Source organism: Electrona antarctica, assembly GCF_951216825.1.
Source record: "Electrona antarctica genome assembly, chromosome: 19".
NCBI classification, from domain to species: Eukaryota; Metazoa; Chordata; class Actinopteri; order Myctophiformes; family Myctophidae; genus Electrona; species Electrona antarctica.
In genome coordinates, this window is record NC_136800.1 from 18,305,114 (window position 1) to 18,330,962 (window position 25,849).

Genomic DNA, 25,849 nt, shown 5'->3' on the forward strand with positions numbered 1-25,849 from the left:
GCTAACTCTGTATTATTGCAACTTTTGAGGGAGTGTGTGTTTGAGTAATAGCATAACGGTGTGTGTTTAAGTCACAGTTAAGCGAAGCTATGAAACAGCAACGTTTAATTATAACCGTACAATGATAAACATACAAATCCATTAGCTGGTTTCTGTGTCAAATGCTTGTTCTTGTCTGCCCATGGAATTGTGTGTACTGTTAATACTGTATGTTTTGTGTGTATCTGTATTTCTATTAGGCTACAATATACATTCTGATCACCTGGTCATATTTGGCTTTATTTTTAATCACTTAAGCTCAAATTTCAAAATTGTAAAATTTTTGTGAGCTTGTAGGTTGGCTATTTAATTATTATGGCTATTATTATCATTTTAAAAAGAGTGAAAGAAGGACCAACAGAGGGCAAAGACAGCTTCTTTTGTGTCCTGCATGGATGCAGTAAACTGTTGCTGTGTACACGTTTCCTAGTGAACCCAACTCTATGTTCTATTCACCTCCGTTCCGACTGGCTTCCCCGGCCGGGCTGACATTTCATTCATTTATCTGATGAAGAGTGGAGGCACATTCTGTCTTTCACCTGACATGTCCGGCACAAATAATTCCCGGACTAACAGATCTCTCTTACTATGCAAGTTAAAAACAACAGGATGTGGTGATAACAGTGTCAAAGTCGACTGTGACATCTATTCGTTAAAGGGGAAAACCACCCATTTTCAACATTTTACTATGTCATTGATATACTTTAGAGCTGTTGTGTGGAAATAATACCCCCCCCCCAACCCCCCCCCCCCCCCCATTCTGTGTTTCCTAGAACTGTGATTATGAAAAAAATCATTAACATGGTGAAACACATCTTGATGACATCATCAAGATGTGTTTCACCATGTTAATGATTTTTTTCAGACCTCTAGTTCTAGGAAACACAGAATGGGGCAACTTTTTTTTATTATTTCCACACAACAACTCTAAGGTACATTAATGACATAGTAAAATGTTGAAAATGAGTGGAATGCCCCTTTAAGACTTTCATGGAGCCCAAGCCTAAATAATTTTACTTGTGGTATAGTGTATTACTATACTTATAGTATAAGTATATTTTTATACTAATACTTTTATACCTTTACGCAAGTAAATTTTGACTGCCAGACTTTTACTTAAACAGAGTATTTCTACATTGCAGTATTGATACTTTTACTAATAAGGTCCACCACTGAAGTTACCTTTGTTTGACGAACCATGGCGATATAGCCTATGTACCATACGACCGGACCCACCTGATGATGTGGAAGATGGCGGATATGAGCAGCTCGTTGTAGATGGCCACGGCCATGTAGCGTGGCTCGTGGAAGGCGGAGGGCACGGTGCGGACGGCGTAGCAGAGATACACTCCCCAAAGCAGGAACAGGAACTCAGCTGGAAGTGGCACAAGGGAAGCAGAAGGCAATAGTATCTGATCACAATTATTTGACATAATCACAATTATTTTATTTATTTTTAAAACCATTTTGAAAGTATAACATATTAAATATGGATTGTTTTGGCCATAGTACATTATATATTTTTGATTATTGTCATTATCAGTTATTTATTTGTATATTTGTCATAATCTGCCATGTGCAATTTTTGTGTTTATGTATTTATGTTCCAATGTTCAATGTAAAAAACAAGACATGAGCTGGCCAACTTGAGAATGGTGCAAGTCAGCAATGATTTGCATTTAAAACACATTTTAAATGCATGCCCCATGTACCCTGTTAACCTGTTGCTCAGAGTAGAAGAACAGGGAGGCCTACAACAACTCTTGCACTCGCAGCCATTGTTCGCTTTAAAACAGCTCTGTGGAAACCAATGTCACGGACCCTTCATCCACATATATATATTTTTAACAGTCTATGGTCCTTTCCCGTGCGGGAGACCCAGCATGATATGTGACGACTACATGGGACCGACAGAGTTGCTGCAGTGATTTCTCCCCAGTGAGTCCCTCTGCTGAGCTTTGTTGACACATCCAAGCTACTCTCTAATCTTGCCAAGGTCATGCCGGCCCAGATTTATACAGTGAGCGAGGTGTTGAAACAGCAGGCCATAATATACATGTGCGAAATGTGCATGATGCACAAAAAAACATGCACATCTGAAAGAAGCACCTGCAGCCTGCAGGTGAATGTTCCCTAAGGCTTCACAGACATTAAGAAAAGGAAAAAGCTATGCTTCTTCTCACTCCTTTTGCATTTGCTTTTTTATTATTTTGTACTGCGTGTTATTCTGTCGTTTCTGTTTATATTGTTTTTAAAATTGCTTTATTCAAATAAACATTTCAATCAATCAATCAATCAATCAATCAATCAATCAATCAATCAATCAATCAAAAATCCACAGAAACAACACTGCTACTCTATACACTTGCAAATAATAATGTTTGAAGCTAAATTAAAGGCATAGTTCACCCAAAAAATTACCTTTTTCCTATCGATTACTCACCCCATGGAGACTTGAATTCATAACCAAAGAGTCTCCTCTCCTAAAAATATCCATGAATTTCAAGTCTCCATGGAGTGAGTAATCGATAGGAAAAAAAAGTCATTTTGGGAGTGAACTATCTCTTTAAGGTCAAACTATAAAAAGTATTCCTCAGAGCACAGGTCCCTGCCAGGTTAGGTTATTGTGGTCCAGCAATGTTCGGCCTCCTGGTGGCGCTAAAACAGGCATTGGTGAACTTTTGCGGCAATCGGATGCTGCCTTCATGATTCTGAGGAATTTTGTCCAAAGCGAACGACTCCTGCAAACTTTACATACATATCTTAGCAAATCAGGATGGAATATGAAAAATAGGACAGATCTGTCTTGAATCGATCATATGACCATAGAGATAATGTGTACAGATTTGCGTGATATTTGGACAAAATCTGCCACCTGCTGGTAGCGCTATAATAGGCCAATGTGAAAAGGGTGGCATTTCTTCCTCAACTTTAGTGGGAGTGTTAGTGCAAAAGACTTTGGCCTTGGTGGAGACAATACATTAATTATAATAAAATTGTCAAGAGTCATTGTAATATACAACGTAAACGTTGCATTGAGCCATGCCAACTACTGTACAACTTCAACCTACAGTACATCTGTAGTACTGTGGTCAGTCCCAAAACACCTTGTCCTTGTCTTGACATCCAGGTTTTAGATATAATTCAAACACACGCACAGTCGCACACACAGCCACACGCATCAGATCCCTCTACTGCATGTTGTTAACGTGTGAATTACGTTTTTAAATCCAAGGTTTGGGAGAGAATGTTGCGGTCTGCCTGTGCCACATATTTAATCAATTAAAAGTACCAGAAGGACTTGTTTGTGCTGGCAGTTCTTTTTTCCCCCAACATTGTGTTCTGTTGAGCCGCACACCGGTAAACATGCAGCAAACAGTTGTGCTCATTTTGTTTCCACTTAAATAGAACAACATGACGGTGCTGGCTCCCAGCGAGCCCACTAATTAAAAGTGCAGTTTTGAGGCTGTAACTGTTGCTGTAACTGTGCTGGCCTGGGTTTTCAACAGCGGGATGACACTTCACATGCTGTTCTTCAGCTGACCTTCAGAACATCAACGTGTTCCCTCTGGCTGTTAGAGCAAACAACAAGACTCCTTTCACTGTACAACCTGCTCAAAACACACGCATGCACATGCACACACACATGTAAGCACGCACGCATGCACACACAAACACAGGCAGGCACGCAAGCAAGCACACGGACGCAAGCACACACACACACACACACACACACACACACACACACACACACACACACACACACACACACACACACACACACACACACACACACACACACACACACACACACACACACACACACACACACACACACACACACACACACACACACACACACACCTCTAACCCTCTAAATGTCTAATGATCCAAGGAAAATTGTCCTCACAAAAATTCTATACTAGACTATACTTCTGAGGACATCTGGCCCTCACAAGTATAGTAATACAAATACACACACACACACACACACACACACACACACACACACACACACACACACACACACACACACACACACACACACACACACACACACACACACACACACACACACACACACACACACACACACACACACACAGTAGACAGTAGATCCACTCACCGACAGCCATCATGTAGTCCCAGCGGTCCAGCAGACACATGCTGAACTGCAGTCCCTCCGGGGTGAGGCCCACGTGGATGAGGGCTCGGCTCAGCTCGGGGCTCTGGCACACGGCGGAGGTCCACGCCACCAGGAACCACAGCACCACCAGCAGGATCACCCCCAGCAGCCTCAGCACACGCCAGCTGGTCATGTAGGGCGTCCTCTGGGCCGTGCGGGACAGGAACACCTTCAGCACCCTGGAGGGGGCGGGGCGAGCAGCAATGGTGAACACTGTACATTCAGCACCCTGGAGGGGGCGAGCAGCAATGGTGAACACTGTACATTCAGCACCCTGGAGGGGGCGAGCAGCAATGGTGAAAACACCTTCAGCACCCTGGAGGGGGCGAGCAGCAATGGTGAAAACACCTTCAGCACCCTGGAGGGGGCGAGCAGCAATGGCGAACACTTCCTTAAAGGACCACTTCACCACTTTTCAACTTCTCTTCCTATAATTGGTCCTAACTAATGTTCATGATAAAATACCAAAATGTTTTCCTACTCGGTCTGTGTCTCATAGGAAGGCTGTGGGCAGTTCAGAAACCCGTCCACCAGTGACATCATCGATGGTGAATCCAAGCTAATAGAAACGGCAGGCTTTCTTTTCCTGAAAAGTTGCAATGCAAAAGTTGAAGCCATCGTTCTCACGATAATACAAATCTAAATATATTTTAAAACAAATCTTGTTTAAAAAAAATCTGCCTAATGATGATGTCACTGGTGGACGGGTGTCCAAACTGCCCAAAGCCCTCCTATGAGACACAGACTGAGTAGGAAAAAATGGTGGTGTTTTATCATGAACATTAGTGGGGACCAATTATATTAAGAGATGTTGAAAAGTGGTGAAGTGGTCCTTTAAAGGACAACTTTAGTTTTTTTCAACAAAGGTTTATGTTTTAGGTTATTAGAGAAAGTAAAAGATGAGTGTACATTTTTTTCATTTGCTGCTTTCTTTCGTTTTAGCGATTTTAGAAAATGTTGACAGGGGCATTCGAACATTTTATAGCGATTTCATGTTGTATTATTTACTATAGTCCTACTAGACCTCAGAAAATTTCATCTGGCCACAAAAGATCACAGGATCTATTGAATGTGAAGGGGGAGGTGACAAACTGACATTATTGAGCCTACGACACAGTTAGTATGGCATGCCCCTAGTACCCCCTTTCACATTCAGTAGATCCTTTGAGGGGCCTTTTTGAGGGGCCCCTCCTAATGTTTGTCTAGTCTAGACAATGAACAGAGTTTAATGTTTGTTTTGTCTGTCACTGAACAAATCGGCATATGCAAGTCAGAGGAAAACCTCGGCCAATAAGGGACCACGATTCTTATAAACTGCTATTTTGTGATGTTAAATTGATATGTCATGATTTTTTTGTGGCCAGATGGAATTTCCTGGATTCTAGTAGGACTATAGTAAATAATAAAGAAATACAAGAACTGAGAAAATACTTGATGAAAGTCAATAGTAGGCCAGGTTTAGAGCAAAATTCTATATATTCTGTATAATCCAGGTGACATGTATCCAGTCATATTTCAAAACAATTCCGGATAAAGAGACTCGTGCACAAACGAGGAGTGCGAGGAGTGCAGCGGGCGCATGTTTGATCTCAACTCGTGTTGAAACCCTGCCGTGTTCCTTGTTTGTGCGCGAGACTTTGATGATGGTTTTGATGTTTTTTTGCTGTTAAACTTGGCCCCCTGTTAAACTTGGCCCCCTGTTAAACTTGGCTCCCTGTTAACTTCAATTCGACAAATACTTTCTCAGTTTTTGGATTCTTCATTCACCGTAAAGGCAAGAGAGAAAAAGTGTGAATTCAGGGCATCGCAGATTCGCAGGGTGAAGTATTCCTTAAAGATGTCGCAATTCAGCAAATATGTACTATGGCAGATAACAAAAGTTACAAAAGCTACTCATCGGTGTTCAGCTGGACATCACAGCAGATAAAACTGTCCATCTCACTCTTGTCTAAATCGTGTATCTTCCGAGAACATACAAATGTAAACAACGTCTCTTTGGTTGCATTTGTATGCTTTCTGAGTTAAATTGACACTCTGGATTTTACTAGGCAACTCCCCCATGCATGGACTGACTACATGACCTCTATTTTCTGCACGAACCTGACTGTGATGAATGCATCTAATTTCCGAGGCATACGAGTGGGTCTGGGCCGTGCTGACCTGAGGGGGTGGGCTCCACATCCGCCTCCGCACCAGGAGAAAACGAATTGGTAATTTTGTCCGTAAGGCCCGGCCCGTAAGGCCTTTGACCCCCACATTTCATTCTCAGCATTGAAGGCCCACTCGGGAGCGTGGGGGGGTGCGCTGAGTGTTTGGAAATGACACTTGAACATGCAGCCCTACTGACAAGTGGAGCCCTGAAGTCAGGAGGCGCAAGAGCATTTGCATACTTGCATACTTGTGTGTCCACGTGTGCGTGTGAGTGCATTTGCATGTGCATGCGCAGCTGCGCACACACGTGTGTGTGTATAATTGTGTTTACATTTACAGGTTAACTCAATTTCTCCAGAGTAGAGGAGAGGAGAGGGGTCAATGTTGAATGTTGGTTGCACATCATTGTGTTTAACACTTAAACCGCTAGCATTTATTGATAAATCGTGATATAATTCACGCCAGCATTTTCCCCCGTTCAGCTCTTATTTTGAAGAGCCAAAACTCCAGACCAGACGTATAGGCCTACATCTTATGTTAGGGACCGTGACGATGTTTTTCTAGCCCTGGTCGGTAAGCGTGATTTCTTTCTACGTCCGAGGCTAGACAGAGACCCGCCCTTGGTGACGCCCCGCGCAGCAACACACACACTACAGAAAATCATATCATGAGCACAATAAACACACACTTTTGCCTACACATGCACACAGGACGTAAACGTAAGCCATAGTTCACCGTCATGAATCATGTCATGATTATGATTATGTCATGCGGCGACAGATAAATGTTGGCGTTTTAATATTATTAATTATTATTATGCTTCCGCGGCTTTTCGTTCTGTGCAAACTACAACAAAAAGAAGTGTTCACGAGACAATTACTAAGCCTACTTACTTCATACAGTTACAAGACTTACCTTTTATCGGGGACAGATAAATGTTGGCGTTTTAATATTATTATCGCTAAATCGCTAACGTTTTCATATTATTATCGCTAAGCTTCTCCCTACTTCCTCTACTCGCGCGGGGCGTCACCAAGGGCGGGTCTCTATCTAGCCTCGGACGTAGAAAGAAATCACACGGTCGGTAAACGGGTAGTAATGATCCATCATGGAGGGCATCACAGCGTCGGCTCTGGGCTGTGGAATAAAGCTTGTTTTGAACAAAAATGTCATCGGATGGGCACCCCACGTCGCTATTTTGAAAGAATACAAGGGCACACAAGCTAAGTAATGGAAATGGATGTCTGAATTTAGCTGGTAAATCTATACTTACGTACAGGATTATTTTCAGCTCGACAGTTCAAATCAATCCTTGTTTAAAAATGCATTAAAATGTAACAAACATATTGGCGCCATGAACATCAATGTGTCGGATTACCTATCTAAAGCAAGTCTCTGCAAGCTGATATTGCACTAATGAACAGAAAATGAAACAAACTTTTGCTTTATAAAATGGTTAGCTCTATTTAGCAGAAATGTATATTGTTGTGAGTCACAGTTAAAGGGTCAGGTCAGATCCCCTCCCTTTTAAACATGCCAGGCCTAGTCTTGCGTTGCAAAGTTATCTGAGATGAGGAGATCTCCTACAGGACGTCTATGGACTTCCAAAAATGTGGATTATATATACCTGGGACAGTGACTTGGGCTGTTTTTGCTCCTGTGGATTATACCAGTGTCAGTTACCTTATATGGACTATATGCAAGCGACGCCCGTTGACACATTGCACCGTATTATTATTATTTATTTATTCACACCTTAAACTAACGCCCAGTATATACAATATCCTGTACAGTATATACCTGCCGCTATGCTCACACACCTTTATGTCTTAGCTCAGGCACTTACCGCGCTGGATAGATATCCAGTACCACATGTGTATGTACATAATTTGTTTTTTTATTGATCTCTCTTCCCCCTTAAACCCATTCTTCTTCTCCCCTTTCTCTTATGCAAATAACAAAAACAATGCAGCTTGAACAAAAACGAATTTCACCCACTGTTTTAGACCTGTACACCTGTGATGTGACAATAAAGTTGATTCTGAAATGCAAAGTAATTACTAGAACAGTGGCAAGAATGGCTGCAAAAATCTGCGCCAGGTTTTAGAAATGTCACCTGGGAGATTATCCACAGTCTCTATTGAATAAAGCGTTAAGAGACTGACTTGTACATACTTTTAAGCCAATAGTTGACACACGAGTCAAGACATAAAGAAGGCTGCCAGAAATGAAGAAAATCTAATTTTGTATTATTAATATTTTGTATTAATCCAAGGAGTGACAAGCTACTGTATTATCAACTGGATGTCCCAAAGCTGATATTATAAATAGCTCACCTTATTTCGCTTCTTGCACCTTTTGCATCTGAATTCCTTGCACTTGATGATACTTTGTTATATTTTATTTTCCTCGTCCCATTTTCATGTTGTAATGCCTCGTGGTAATGGTCGATTGAACAAGAAGTGCCTCACAAATTGTTGGTCACCATGAAGTTATGTAGTACCTGTAGAGCTTCAGGACCACGGTGCCGTACATGAAGTTATGTAGTACCTGTAGAGCTTCAGGACCACGGTGCCGTACATGAAGTTATGTAGTACCTGTAGAGCTTCAGGACCACGGTGCCGTACATGAAGTTATGTAGTACCTGTAGAGCTTCAGGACTACGGTGCCGTACATGAAGTTATGTAGTACCTGTAGAGCTTCAGGACCACGGTGCCGTACATGAAGTTATGTAGTACCTGTAGAGCTTCAGGACCACGGTGCCGTACATGAAGTTATGTAGTACCTGTAGAGCTTCAGGACCACGGTGCCGTACATGAAGTTATGTAGTACCTGTAGAGCTTCAGGACCACGGTGCCGTACATGAAGTTATGTAGTACCTGTAGAGCTTCAGGACCACGGTGCCGTACATGAAGTTATGTAGTACCTGTAGAGCTTCAGGACCACGGTGCCGTACATGAAGTTATGTAGTACCTGTAGAGCTTCAGGACCACGGTGCCGTACATGAAGTTAAGTAGTACCTGTAGAGCTTCAGGACCACGGTGCCGTACATGGTGGCGAAGCCCAGAAGACGCAGCCACCTCAGGAGGATGCAGCCTAACACGCTGGGCTGAATGTAGAGGATCAGGACCTGGAGGGGGAGGAGTGGCACATCAGGGTTTGGACAGAGCCATAGAGTAAGACAGAGTTACGACATTGTACTCGTGCAAGCCCATAGACTCCAATGCATTCCGTAAACTTCCGGTTGTTCCTTTTTTTTTTTATATAATTTTTTTTTATGCCACGATTTTTGTAACCCATTTTTCACCCCTGTGTCAATTATCTAATGTGATCCTGGGCTCTACACACCCTCCGCCAACCTAGTCCCCATATATGGGGGACATGGGGTGAGCAACGGACTTGAACTCATGCTTCCTTCATGCCTGAGTGTCCAAGTTGCTCCTTTACACCTGACAAGGGGGAGTTTCTCTGGTTGGACGTAGTGCGTGGAAGGAACACGTTATTCCAACCAGTTCCTTTCCCCTCCATCAGGCGCCCCGGTTGGCCAGGGGGAGGCAGTTTAGAGACCATGATTACTGCATGTTTTTTGTGAGGGTACCTACCCTAGGGGACACAGGGAGAACATGCAAACTCCACACAGAAAGGCCCTTTTGCCAACCCCGCCTCGGGTATGGGCACTGATGACGCGGAGGAGGAAACACGCCGCCAGCACCCACAGCGCCCCGAGCGGGAATCGAACCCAGGACCTTCTAGCTGTGAGGCGACAGCACTACCAACTGTGCCACCGTGCCCCTGTGGTTGTTCCTTTTAAAGGGACAAACCAATAGAAGCCTATGTAGAAGAGCCTGGCCACATGAAGTGAACAGAGTTGTCGTAACGCTGTCATAAGCCCTAGAGGGTCGCCATGCAACTCCTTGCAACATGCAACTCCTTGCAACATGCAACTCCTTGCAACATGCAACTACTTGAAACATGCAACTACTTGCAACATGCAACTCCTTTCAACATGCAACTCCTTGCAACATGCAACTCCTTGCAACATGCAAGGAGTTGCTTAGTAAACGCATTGACAATAAAGGGAAAATGTACGTCATAATGTATCGTTTACGTCATATATATTATTGTCTCTTTATTGTTAATGGCGTTTAATGTTTGTGTTGGCACCGTTTGTTTTACATCACCATTACATCACCTAATCAACATGAGTTAGACTTTAATATATTTGCGCCCCTCACTTCACACAGGTGTGATTTATTATGTGTGTATGCTTGGTAGGTATATACTGATGTTGATGGTGACGTAATTGTCTCCAACAGGCCGAAGGCATGGGGAGAGAGTATGTTTTGCACTCCGTGTGTCCGTGTGTCCGTCTGTCCGTGTGTCCGTCCGTCTGTGAACAGCTAATCTCCGGCACCGTTAACCCGGTCGATGCCAAATTTTGCACACGCACTCCCTGGATGCCAACGATGAACCTCTGCCCCAAAGATTCCAGAACGGCCTGTTATAGCGCCACCAGGAGGCCGCTTTGTGCAAAACAAGTTTTTGGACAGTACACCTACAGATTTTGTCCAAACATCACGCAAATTGGTACACAGTCTCTCTAGAGCCATTCAACGAAACGGGTCTTTCAGATTTCTCAGACTCCATCCTGATTGGCTAAGATTGGCTTCCAAAGTTTGCAGGAGTGCTCAGTTTCAAACAAAATGCTGCAAATCATGAACACATCGTCTGATTTCCGTGAAATTGCGCACGCACATTCCCACTAGGCCGAGGAAGAAATGCCACGTTAACATTTTCAACTCAGCCTCATGGTGGCGCTATAACTGGCCGAAAAGTGTTTTTACCTCCAACTGCACGGATTTGTGGATAACTTTGTATGCCAACTCCCTAGAGGCCAAGGAAAAACCTTTGCCTGGAATTTTTCACATCTGCTCTTTATAGCGCCACCAGGAGGCCGACATATGTAAAACACATTTTCTAATATTACTCCTTCAGATGTTATCCAAATTTCACGCAAATCGGTACACATGCTCTCCATAGTCATGTGATCAAGACGGGTTTGTTTGATTTCTCATAATCCACCTTCATTGCCTACGATTGGCTTCTAAACTTTTCAGGAGTAGCCCGCTTTGTACCCGTTTTGTACAAATCGCCACAACTACTCAACGCAGTGTCCGATTGTGGTGAAACTGTGCATGCATATTCCCACTAGGCTGAGGAAGAAATGCCACTTGACAGTTTTCAAATCAGCCTCATGGTGGCGCTACAACAGGCCAAGCTGTGTCACACACACACACACACACACACACACACACACACACACACACACACACACACACACACACACACACACACACACACACACACACACACACACACACACACACACACACACACACACACTTATATTACTCTAAACATTTTGCCAAACATCACACACACTCCTATCCTCCTGGTGGAGACCTGTGCCCAGAAGGGCACTTTCTCTAGTTAAGATATGTTTCAATGTCAGGTTATAACTGGCTGTCGAGGTTTATTACGTTTAAGCCAGTTATAACCCGGCATTGATACATATCTTAATTACGTCACCATCAATACCTACCAAGCATACACGTGCATTCGCACCAGCACGACCACAATACTTGCGCGCTCTGCTTGTGCAAGTAATAATAATAATAACACTTTTGTAAAGCATCTTTTAAACAAAACATGCAGCTCAAAGTGCTTTACATTGAAAATATTAAAGCCGTGATTTTTGTACTTTTTCTGTTTTGCATGTGTCTATGAACTTAACATTACTCTGGTAGACCCCCAGGTGTGGTTATAATATTCAAATATGTCTTCCCTGTGTATTTTTGGTTTCTTCCTGAAAGCTGAAAGCCTTTGAGTCAAAAGGCCCAATCGAAATAACACCATTTTAGTGACATCATAACCCTAACCCCTCCCCTAACCCCTCCCACATTATCATACAACAGCTGTGGGCGTGGCTTAAGTTCAGGTGGGCGGTGCTAAGATGAAAACCAGGTATACTTAATGAACTGGTGGTTGTAGCCTCATAAAAACATAATTTTAACACTTTCTGTACACTTTTTTGAAAGAAATCTTCCTCCTAGTATAATCATAGTACCTATTTAGTTACAGGAAGTGCAAAAGTGCTTTGCATTAAAAGAAGAAAACGAGAAAGACCGCTGCATTGATGTTTTTAAGTGTCGTTTGAAGATTTCAACAGAGCCTGCCTCTCTAATCTCGTTAGATAAGGTGTTCCATCATTTCGGAGCATAATACAACTGAAATAAGCTGCATCTCCAATGTTCTGCTGTAGAGAATCTAAGCCTTGGGCCTCGTGAAGGAACATAAAACGACAGGGAGTCTGTGATCTGGGCCGTTAGAATGACTTTAAAATTGCATAGACAGACACCAACCACAGAGAGCAGAGACTGCAGTTGTTTGGGGCTCGAGTATTATTTCTGGATTTGGATGGAATGCCTGCAGGACCTCATCTGCAGTGGCTGTCCGATCCTATTATCCTGTAATCTCCCCTCTCCCACGCACCGCCCCTAAGGAACAACGTTAATATGTTATGTTCTGTCAGACCTTTCTGTGTTTTTTTTTCTCTTTCTTTTCATGTGTCAGTTTCTAGGACACTGCAGGGCCTGTATGCCTATTGACTTTTATGTTTCATGTTAAATTGTTAAGATACGATTACATAAGATAGATCTGTCACCAGTGAATATATCCAGGTCAGGAATGTACATCATATGATTGAGTATCAGTACTACTACTGTCTCATTCTGTTCTGTATGTGCGTGCATGTTTAATGCTGTTGTGTGCTTGACCGACCTTGGATGAATATCAATAGTGACGGTCCATCCATTGTGTCGACCTGCTAAGTAGCCTACTGTCTGAAACAGTCTATAAAGAGTTGGATAACAGAGTTGGATATCTGGTTCTTCCAGATAACATATAGCTCTATGCAAATCTAAACAAACGATGGGCTGGATTGCCATCTCATTTGCTGTGCATGTTTATAAATGGTAAATGGTAAATGGTGCATTTATATAGCTCCTTTATCCAAGGCACTTTACATAGATTGTGCATTACATTCACCCATTCACACACACATTCATACACCGATTGCGGCGGAAGCCATGCAAGGTACCAACCAGCACATCGGGAGCAATTTGGGGTTCAGTGTCTTGCCCAAGGACACTTCGACATGTAGACAGGAGGAGCCGGGATTCAAACCGCCGACCCATGGATCATTGGACGACCTGCTCTACCTCTTGAGCCACAGTCGCCCCTGTTTATGCATGTGAAGTGTCTAAGTAAGATGTAGTGAAAATAGCCAATCTACAAGCTCACACTCTTTTGGGTCACGGGCTAAAACATTGGGGAACCACTGTCATAAATGACTGACGTCACAGGCTGGCCACATGAATTACAAGATCCACAATGTGGCACAATGATGGACCATGGCATTTCTCATGGTTCGTTCTCACAAATGACGCTAAGGCAGTGATGATGACACATCAAGCTTGAGAGAGGCATGCATACGTATGTCAATATAAAAGGATGATCGACATTGTGGTTCTCTTCCAGTTTGTTATATTGTAGCAACTTCCACTGAAGTACAAAAAAATATATATCCTTTTCATTTCTTTTAACTTACGATCTCTTTCGGCACATACTGTCCACACATGATGTTTCTCAAATCAACTCAGTCATGTGGTCTAATGGGTTCTACATAATTCAAGCAAAACATCTTCACATGCGAGTGCAGTCTCACAGTACAGTTGCCTCAATCATGATTATTCCATATATAAATTACCATAATAAATAATATATACACATTAAGTAATTATCTTATTATCATCTACAGTATGCCGGGTGGAAACCTCATACTGTATGTCCAAAACAGTTACTTTTCTGAATTCTAATTAAAAACATCAAAAGGAGCAGATCTACATGCTCTAAACATTTGATACAGTTGGAGGCCATCGATATTGTCCTTTTCTTTTTGCTGAGGTTTGCGTGATCTGCGCAAAAGGACAGTTAACCCATTTTGGGCGGGAACCCCTTTTGGTGTTTTAAACATTATGTTATAATTTAGCTAATTCAGGATTTAGAAGGATTTTTAAAAGTTTTGAGGTCAGGCCTAAATGGGTCAAATGATAAGGGACAATATCGGTGGCACCCAACTGTATTTCTGTGTGACGCTGTAGTATGATCAAGTAAGGCAGTCATTAAAACACAAGAAGTTGAAATATCCAGATAAGCGGGTTTCTGCCCGACAGCAACAACGTGTTTCAAATCCTGGTCCCTTTTGCAATGTCTTCCAGAGCCTAGAGATCCAAGACATAATAATGAGTAGAGTATGAGACCTTGCAGAAGAGCAGGTATCACTAATGGCAGCTCTGCATCAGAGGCCTTTGAGAGATGACAGGTATCCTTGCTTGGAGAACATCTGTGGCCGGCTTTGGGAAACCATCAGCCAATTTAGGGCTGCACTAAAGCCCTAAATTGGGAAATTAGTGAGGAAAGGAGAAGGCGTGGGTTTCTTTCAATGATTATGACGACACTGGAACTTTTTCCGTTTTCATAAAGAGAAAGGATTCGAGATTCAAAAAGGATTATTTGGCACTCACTCACAAAAGTTATGTGCTGTGAAGACAAAACATAATAACAGAAGGTATAATAACAGTAAAACCATTTGATATCTCTTTTCCCTCATCTAATCCTTGAATGTATCATGTATAACGGTACTCATGAACGACATGAAGCACGGCCTCAGAGAGATTTTAAGGTAATAAATGGAAGAATCCCTGAGCTGTGACATAACACATACAGAATGTGTCATTATTAAAGGTAGGTAATAGTAGGTAATTTCTGGCAATTACACAGAGGATTTAGATTAAATGTGTAATTAAATACATGGCATGTAACTAATTAATTAACACAAAGATGTTTGTATTTAAACCTACAAATGCCTAGTTTCCTATAACCTGAAAGGCGTTTCTGAATTCGGATCAGTTCCAGTCTCATTAGGCCTCCTCAGATGTGTTCACTGCATTATTAATGCATTATTATGACTCTCGGTGCGTCTGCACTTAACCCTACGTAAGTGAGGCATCTCGCGGGGCCAAGATTGCGTGTTGAGCACCGAGGCAGCGAGCTAATTATTCTCCTGTTCCAGGATGCTAATGAAAGCCTTGCAGCCAACCAAGGCCTGTCATTTGCAGGCTGGTCATGTGAAGCCAAGTCTGAATTATACCCAAGAACAGTGTCTGAATGACGCAGCTGGGAGATAAAATCAGTCAGTCGATCCAGGGTAATGGTGAACTGGTGAAGCCTCTTATGCTCTTTGTTTAAATTAAACATTTAGTAATAATATTTCTAAACATCTACTATATCTGACACCCCTTATGAGTGTGATAGTGAGATTTACTACAGCTAGCTTTGTTGCAGTAGCAATAACAGAACAGTAAGAGGAAGGTCATAAAAAAGAATTAACCACGTGAATTCTGGGAATATCAAAATACAGTAGGTGAACATTCCGCAAAGATATGCAAATATTCTGCAAAAATAGACATTCGGTGAAAATCTAAAAGCTCAAAATGTGTTGTGTGTCTTGCGATGCATGGTGAGCTGTCCTGTAGGACTCCCAGAAGATGGAGTGAAGGATGGGGGAGAGCTCCAAGGCACAAAGCTTGAGCTTGAGTTTGCCGAGATGCCATCCGTCTGTGTCTTGCGATGCACGGTGAGCTTGAAAACTGACTGTTTAATAACAAGCCCTAGCATCCCTATTCTTGAGCAAGCCTTCAGCAAAAATAGCAGATCTACAAGTTCACAGCGCATCACATTGCAAATCAGCTATTTTCAACAAATAGATTTGGTATAGAGGGAAACTAGCAGTCCTAGCTATAAACAATACAGAAGTGGTTAAGTTGTTAAAGCACAAAAATATACACTTCAGAGTTAACACAGATAGGAGTTTCCTGTGTGATCACTGTGCAGCATATCTGATGGTGTCCTCCATTCGGACTCCACCAGGTGCTTCTGTCTGCCGGGTGCTCACCTGTAGCTAGGATTAGCTGAACCTTCCTGACTCCATGTCTTCATATGCTGAATAAATAGCCAGCCTTCAGTCTCAGTCTCAGTCTCAGTCTCAGTCTCTCTCTCAGTCTCTCTCTCAGTCTCTCTCTCAGTCTCTCTCTCTCTCTCTCTCTCTCTCTCTCTCTCTCTCTCTCTCTCTCTCTCTCTCTCTCTCTCTCTCTCTCTCTCTCTCTCTCTCTCTCTCTCTCTCTCTCTCTCTCTCTCTCTCTCTCTCTCTCTCTCTCTCTCTCTCTCTCTCTCTCTCTCTCTCTCTCTCTCTCTCTCTCTCTCTCTCTCTCTCTCTCTCTCTCTCTCTCTCTCTCAAGTAAGAGGAAAAAGTAGGCCATGGGTTCTGAGAACAGCCGCACATGTATACATTAGTGAATGCAAAGATACCTGTACACACTGCAGACCAGAGTGACACACCCTTTCTGCACCCCCCTCTGCGGGGTCCCCACAGACTGGACAGAAGAGGAGCAGACAGTTTTTCATATCATTTGATATGCAAACACAGACCCTCCTCCCTCTTTGCTCTGGGCTCCTCCATCAATTAATCAGAAGATTTATTTTTAAAACGAGTTGTGCTAGAACTTGATGGACTGCTTAAAAATGCATTGAGCTTCAGCTCAGGGCAGAGCAGCAGGGGGAGGGGGGAGGGGGGGGGGGCTCCGAGGGGTGCTGTGGTGGTGATGGTAAGAAGCAGCCGATGTCTGGATGGAGGGCGGTGGGAGTGCGGATCAGAGGAAGAAGGGAAGAGAAAGGAGACAGGCAAAAGAAAGGAGGGAGAGAGAGAGAGAGAGAGAGAGAGAGAGAGAGAGAGAGAGAGGCACAGACAGACAGACAGACAGACAGACAGACAGACAGACAGACAGACAGACAGACAGACAGACAGACAGACAGACAGACAGACAGACAGACAGACAGACAGTAAAAGGGCAAAGGAGATACCAGGGCGAGACCCTGGCTGGAGTGCATCTTTGGCAACTTATGCAGGTGGAAGGAGAAATGTGCCCTGGGGAGAGAATCATTTCAGGAACAGAAAGCCATTCTTGTAGAGACTTTCTTAACTTTCTATCTCGTCGTACCTTTTTGGGCCTGAACTGATGTTCCCTTTGAAGGGCACTACAGGGTATATGGAGCTTTGTTATATCTCTTCTCTTGTATGTGTATACTATTACTGACTGTATGGTGTATTTTAGTTCCTATTTTATTGTGCATTTGTACTATTGATTATACAGAAACAATTACTATGTCGAATTCCGTTATTAGTATTATTGTTTGCACTGCGGTATTTCATCTCTAGTGGCCTGTTAAGTGACCTGCAGTAGGGAGGAAGAGCTAGATGCTTGATATATCATCTTTGTTGGTAATGTAACAAATGTGCAAAGTCTGCATACAAAACATGGACATACTTTATCACTCAATTAATTGAGCCCTCGGTAAGTCTAATGTTTACTCAGATTTTGGTTCTACTTCATGCTAATGCAAAATGATTTATCTGTGGTTACACTACATTTAGATTGAGAGGAAAGCCCTCATCCCAAAAGACGGCACAATCACGCTGAGACTTTGTCTTTCTGCCCAAAATGGCAAACCTCTAGACGTCAAGTTGGCTGTTTGTGTTGGCGCAGAGCCGTGACTTTCTTTTGGCAGCCTGTGTAACTATTTGAAGGGAGAGAATCCCCTAGCCACATCAGCTCTCCCCATTACGCTGTTCTCAGCCATCTTCCATCTGTTTCCCTGTTATACAATAGCAGCTCTATCAGTCACATACACACACAAATGCCCACAAACTCCATGCACGCATGTACCCGTATACTTGTTTTTTTAAACCAAGCAGGTGCACTGTTACGGCCATAGGCCTATAGGTACTGTATGTGGGTCTGGGCTGTGTGTCTGTATTGGTGCGCGCAGCACGCGCCCCGTTGCTTATTCCCTCCCTGCAGATCCGTCAGCGCAGCCATTGGTGGGGAGCGTTCCCGACGCTCCACTGTTGGTCGGCCGCTCCGCACCTCGCTCCTCCAACCAGCTCCTACACCTGCGTCCACCTGACGGCATAAAGGCGTTCGGAGGACTTCATTCCCGGCCGCTGTCCAACAGCCAATCTCCAGAGTGGAGCAGGCTAGAGGCAGCGCGCCACGCCCTCCGTGCAGAGAGAGCATGCACGGAGTAGTACTATAGAAACATCATTGCAAGAGTTGCTATGTTTAATCCATCTATTGAGTGAATTCATCTATTGAGTGAATTCATCTATTGAGTGAAACCCTGTTTGTTGCTATAACCGTAGTCATTCTATTACTGTATGTCTGAGCACTGGGCCTACACGGAAGCCTGCTTTTTTATTATTATTATTATTATTATTATTTATTACACGGAAGCCTGCTTTTTGTACTGAGCCGTATTTTGTTAGATTAATTTAGAGTAGGCAATAGTAGGCCGGGTACTGTTGTCACTTTATTTTCGCTTGTTAGGTTAGTGTCTAAAATTCAAGGTTAGTTTTAGAATGCTTTTGTTTATTTCCCTGAGTTGCTCCGTGTGTCATTTATGTTTGTTAACTTCAATTTAATTCATATTGAATACATGTAAATAGCACTTATTGTTTCCCATCATGTTGTATGCCACAAAAGAGTAATAAAACAACGTTTGGCATTTTACCACCTTGCCTTATTTAATGTAACCGGCCTAGACTCGGTGAGTCGTTACATGCACAGAAACGCTAAATGAAACAAATGCATAAACATGCAGATGAGCGTGCATGAAGGTTGTTGAAGCATTAGACCAATTGAAGATAGGTTGAAAATGGGTTAAGTGGTCCATTAACTCACTTCTCACAGATTTACTCAGAAATTATCACATTAGAGCATGCTGATCCAAATGGCTTCTCGTTGAACCACTTGAACCCTAGCATCCCTATTCTTTGGCGACAATAGCAGATTGGCTATTTTCCGCAAAACTGGGAGGCCTAGGTGTAAGCCTGACAAAGCGCCACAGACGGATGGCATCTCGGCAAATGTGCTCAAGCTTTGTGCCTTGGAGCTCTCCCCCATCCTTCACTCCATAATCTTCTGGGAGTCCTACAGGACAGCATCCATACCCACCCTCTGGAAAACATCCACTATCATACCGGTACCCAAGAAACACCGCCCCTCAGAACCTAACCACAGACCTGTTGAACTAACTTCAATAATGATGAAATGCCTGGAAAGACTGATTTTGAACATCATTCTGCCAGCTGTCAGTTTGCCTATAGGGCAAAGAGGGGGACAGAGGATGCTGTGGCATGCCTCCTTCACTCCCTTCTCCAACATCTGGATTCATCTTCGGACAATTTTACCACTATTCTTTTGTTGATTTTAGTTCAGCTTTTAACACCGTTCAACGCCATCACATGATCCAAAAGCTGCATCACCTCAACATCCCTCCACTCCTCCTCCACTGGACTCACAACGTATTGAGTAACAGACCACAAACAGTTAAAGTAGGTGCATCATTTTCATCAACTGTCATCACCAACACAGTGGCCCCCCAGGGTTGTGTCCTCTACAAACTATACACAAATTACTGTATTTATAGCCCTTCACCCAGCAACATCACATACTTTAAATACACTGATGATACTGCCATTCTCGGACTGCAACATATTAATAACTCTATTACTCCAGTCTATCAGAACACTATTTCCCATTTTACACAGTGGTGCACTGAAAACTATCTAGAGTTGAATGTGGACAAAATAAAAGAACTGGTCATCGAAACAACCCACTTAACCCACTCCTTATTAATGGTAAAACAGGTTGCCAGTTTTACATATCGACTCACTCTGGACAATAGTCTTAGGTTTGATCAACACATTACATCTATCCAGTCACGCTTTCAGCAAAGACTCCATGTAATCCGTAAGTTAAGATCATTATCTGTTGCTCCTCATCTTCTGTTATTATTGTACAAAAGCATTATCCAACCTGTTCTGTTGTACTGTACTGTACACCATACTGTCCATGCCTAACAGAAACAAACTTTTCAGTGTTACCCGTATTGCTTCCAAGATCATCGGACTTCCCACACTTTCTGATATGAACAATAAGACCATCACAAGGCTAGCACTTTCAATATCACATAACTCTGATCATCCCCTGTATCGCTTTTTCAACCTCATGCCATCAGGACAAAGATACAGAACCTTGCCATGGAAAAAGGTCAGTTTTAGTAGGAGCTTTGTCCCCTATTAAACAAACTGCCCCGCCGATAGGATTTGTATTGTCTTGGGTGTAATGTTTTCTGTACTATAAGTTGTTTTGTTGTGAGTGTTGATCAGACCATGGGACAATACATATTATTATTATTAGTAGTAGTATAGAGCCCTGCAAGGGGACTGTAGGGTTTAAATGGTTAAAGACGGAGTGCCGTGATTTTCTTACCCCCTAAAACAGGATCATCAGGTATTATGATTAGGAGGAAGATTCTTTTTAAAAAGTGTACAGAAAGTGTTGAAATGATGTTTTTATGTGGCCACACCCACCAGTTCATAAGTATACCTGGTTTTCACCTTAGCACCACCCACCTGAACTGAAGCCTCGCCCCCAGAGCTGTTGTTGTATGATAAAAAGAGGAGGGGCTGATTTCAGTGTGTCACTAAAGTGGTGTATTTCGATTGGGCCTTTGACTTTCAGCTTTCAGGAAGAAACCAAAAATACACAGGGAGTTGCATATTATAATCACACCTGCAGGTCTATTAGAGTAATGTTAACTCCATACACACATACGGTACAAAACTGAAAAAGTATACAAAACCTTATGGCACCCTATGTTTAAGATATGGAGCCAGAGCCATGTTACAGGCTTTGTGTGTGTGTGTGTGTGTGTGTGTGTGTGTGTGTGTGTATGTCTTCCAGTTGGATCAGTGACTTACGGGAAAGTAGAGAAGCAGAGCTCCAGTCAAGATTGCCTCCAGCAGGATGAGACCAGACGCACGGATCCTCTGTTGATAAAGAGGAGAGAAACAACATGCATGTATCAGTAGCCAGCAGATGCTATAAAAATCACACCCGTGTGAAATATGTGGTGCAACTCCGTGTGGGGGTCCCCGGGGGGGGGGGGGAGTTCCAGACCAACAGGAACGCACCCAGGGTGCCGGCCCGATTCCGGCGAGCCGCACCACGTCCGAAACGGTTGAGAAATGACAGAGTTACCGTGTAGGGGTCCCTCTACTGTACTGTACTGTACTGTACTGGCACACCCAAAATCACCATATATACAGTTAATATGTGCGTGTGTTTGTGTGTGTGTTAGGTTGCGCACAGGTGGTGAAAAACAACCATGCTGTTTTCGTGCTCAGACGCACCCACCCAGACAGGCAGCCAGCCAGCCAGCGATCCACCCAGCCACCCACCCACCCACACACACACACACACACACACATAGTCACTTAAGGAAGTGGTTGCACCACTTAAAAAGAGGCAATTTAATGGTGGGGGGAGAGGGGGTATCGAAAAGAGAATGGTGTTTCCCTGTTATTTCCCTTAGCTGCAACTGAGACGATTGCAAGTCATTCAAGTTTCCACAGCAAAAAATATCAAATTAATTCCCTATGGTCAAACCAGCCATTATGGAAAATAATGGGAAACCTAGTGGCTTATAAATTATAAACTATTATTCCATCCAAGAATCTCAATTTAAATCTAAACAACGCTGATGATTTACATTAAGTTGTGTTTTAAAAGTCACATGAGTTTAAAAAATCACACCCGTGTGAACTGAGTGGTGCAAGGTCTTATATAGCCTGATCAGCTGTGGTCACTGACGTAATGTCAGTGACGTAATGTCTCATTCCGGCCACTCACAATGCACCATGCTCATTTTTTGGTACGAACAAACTAACAAAGCTGAAATCACACCCGTGTGAACTGGGTGACCATAGCAACCATGCTCATTTGTTTTGGTACGGACAGACACGTAAACTAACAAAGCCAGTTGTAGGAGTGGTTTACACCACTCAAAAATAATAATCAGACATGAAGTGTCTGAAGTGAGTGGTGCTGTACTACACTGTAGTAAAGCCCGCTCCTCCCTGGCCTTTTTTTAATATAATAAATTATTATATTTAACATTTTTATTATTATTTTGTGTGTGACGTAATGGCTGCTAAAAACACAGCTTCCCATCATGCACCTGTGCAGTGTGAAGCTCAACAGCGCCACTTTGTCACCTGTTGGTACCCTAATGAGACATAGAAAGCCTAAACAGACACATACGTATAGGGACACACATTGCTGTGCATTAGAGTATATATATATATGTGTGTGTGTGTGTGTGTGTGTGTGTGTGTGTGTGTGTGTGTGTGTGTGTGTGTGTGTGTGTGTGTGTGTGCGTGTGCGTGTGTGCACACACACACACACACACACACACACACACACACACACACACACACACACACACACACACACACACACACACACACACACACACACACACACACACACACACACACACACACACACACACACACACACACACACACACACACACACACAATAATTCTGCCATGGCAGGCTGATTAATGTATCATATTAAAGATTCTGCAGGTGTCTCGATAATATCAAACGAAATTGACTGACTGAGTTTCTTTCCAGCTCTGCCTCTCCAACAAAAGGAAAGGAGTGAAGACTGGCCATTTCTGGGTTAGGTTTAATTACCCATTATATGTTTGGCAGTTTTCTGTCTTATGTAAATTCACAGGGCTCTGGGGACATGTGTTTTATATAGACTAGCTACTGTAAGTCCCCACTGAATACCAGTATTACCATTAATCAAGCACGTTTTACTGTTAGTAGTCCACTGTATGTTGTCAGGCGTTTTTATGTGATGAATGTAATCATCTCTGCCAGCGAAGTTGGATGGGAGTTAGTATTTTCACCCCTTTCCATTTGTGTGTCTGACTGTTAGCAAGATATCTAGGACATGTATGCATGATTTGCATTAAAGTCTGTGGAAAGGTTTGTGGTTGTGTCTGGGTAGCTCAGTCGGTAGAGCTCTCGCCTTCGGGCCACAAGTTCATGGGTTCGATCCCGGGCACCGCCAACTCAGCGCATGAGTAGCAGGGCTTGGGTGCAGCAAGTCGTGCGGGAAGTACTGGGAGCTGATGGTAGGTGTGTGGCGCTCCACCTCAGCAATCCATCTCGGCACAGACTCCCGCGTGTTACTGCCTGATAACGACAACAAGCCACTCCCAACCTACTTCTTGTGGAAAGGTTTGTCTTGAGGCAATGAAGACCTGTTGAACTTTTCAAACCAAAAGGAGGTGAGGTGGGGGGCTGGAGCGTGGCCTATCACAAAATACAAAACTTCGAAACGGATTAATTAACTCCTTATGCCGAGTCCCAATTTCCCCCAGCCACGATTCTTTATACCATAGTTACGTCTTACGTACAGGCACAGAGTAAAATGTGTATGTTCTGGTTCCTCAGGGGTGTTAGCATTCTCCCGCTTCTTTTCACCGGCCAGTGAGGAGTGTCATCGGGAGGACGTAATGCATGTAGAGAAACATGTTTTTCTTCTCAGTTTCGCTCCTTGATTAACTTAATGCAGTGACAGAGATTGGCCTCCACACCTGGCTCACTTCACTCCATGGAATCCAGCTGCCCCAACATCACAATATGTTTGAGAAATGGTTTGCTGTGGAGCTGATAATTTTAAAAGTAGGGTGTGGCGCTGGGCGCACCAACCACAAAAAGATGCTTAACTTAACTCAATCACGTAAAAGCTTACAATACATTGAGTTGATACGCGTTGTTATTTTCGCGATATGACATACAATGAAGCATATAGGGTTTAAGTGGTTTATAAGCTAGATTCATATGTATGTCTTTACATACTGTAGTGTAGAGTGTACACACTAATACCCCAGTTACTGGGAACTATCATAAAATGGCAATTATTTGATTGAAGCATAATGCTAGCGTGGGTTTACATGTTTCACTCGATTTGTCCGTAATCTCTGGTGAAATTGTTGCGATTTACTTAACTATCTACACACTTGCCATTAAAAAAACATACCGGTATTGCATTTAAATGCACTCGTACTGTAACTTGGCACTTAACTTAATTATTCCATTTGTTAGGCATGAGAAAAGAACAAAGAGATGGATGTTTCACTTTACGCATGCAGTACTCTGTAAATGTAATTCATTAATGAAATCCTCTGGTGGTCGTTAAGTGCCTATATCTGGGACAATTATCTAATTTTAATATAGTCCATTGTGAGAAGCTATTTCTGGAGGCTATGCTTATCCTTGAGTATAAAATGACTGGCTAAATAGGTTAACCAAGGCTGTAGCCTTAACCCATTCAGGCCTGACGTCGAAATAAAAAAAACGTTCGCTCTGAAAGAATATATATTCAAAGATTTGTGCCGCATTTTTACGATTTTTCAAAAATAGCAGACCTACAAGTTCATAGCGCGCCACTCGGTGGCGCGCTATGAGCTTGTAGATCTGCTATTTTTCAATAGCTAAAGTATAACATAATGCTTAGTTAAAACACCAAAAGGGGTTCCCGCCCAAAATGGGTTTAAAGCTATAATATGACACACATGCGTCCTCAGGTCTAAATGGGTTAAGGTAGCCTATGGGGCCTTTGAAGGCTTACCACTACAACACTATAGAGCAATTTAACACCGAACTATCTCTATACCTAGATCAGATAGAAACAACGCTTGTGTGTGAACGCATTTTAAGAATTATAATTGCCTTGGTAGTATCTGTGAAAATCTTCTGCCACATAGAGCATGTTAAAGTTAGAATTGAAAATCTATGCATGTCAAAAGTTATTTTCAGAGTCTCAATGAACATTGTTCATGAGGCACAGAACCTCACCACACTAACGCCAGGGCTCCACCGGACGCGTTGCGTCTCCGTCGCGTGCGACAAAAAACGCACCGGTACAATTTTAATGCACGCGTCGCGTCTCCGTCAACGCAACGCGGGCAGTGGAGCCACTCTTCATTGATTAAAAAGGGAACATTCCCTGACGGTGACGGAGACGCGACGCTGACGCGCCCGGTGGAGCTCTGGTGTTAGGCTTTCACACAAGCAGCCAAGCCTGTATAGCTCCACCTCACCACTGAACGCAGCGGTGTGATTTGTCATCATCATCATTTATTTAACTCACGACCATGTTCACATGGAATGGAGCACAGATTAATAACTGTGAGGCTTCAGTCACACACAGCAAAATTGCTATCGATAGTTCAAGAGTGAACAGGGAGGCGACACTGTTGCTAGATGCGACTGTATATCTTGTTGGTGAAAGCTGTCATGATTATACATTAGCAACCATTATACACATTTCCAATTGTGCATCATTCTTGTAACTTATAACAGGCAT

General features: G+C 43.0%; 1 protein-coding gene across 1 annotated transcript in view; it reads right to left on the reverse strand.

Moving 5' to 3' along the window:
- The window catches only part of gpr158b (G protein-coupled receptor 158b), a gene marked incomplete at its 5' end in the record, with an annotated part of 101,186 nt that overhangs the window by 13,448 nt on the left and 61,889 nt on the right, over positions 1 to 25,849 (reverse strand). The window contains 4 exons of the mRNA XM_079529172.1: positions 1,276 to 1,414; positions 4,166 to 4,404; positions 9,397 to 9,506; positions 21,378 to 21,446. Coding sequence (XP_079385298.1) covers positions 1,276 to 1,414; positions 4,166 to 4,404; positions 9,397 to 9,506; positions 21,378 to 21,446 — 557 coding nt within the window. The remainder of the gene's footprint in view (positions 1 to 1,275; positions 1,415 to 4,165; positions 4,405 to 9,396; positions 9,507 to 21,377; positions 21,447 to 25,849) is intronic.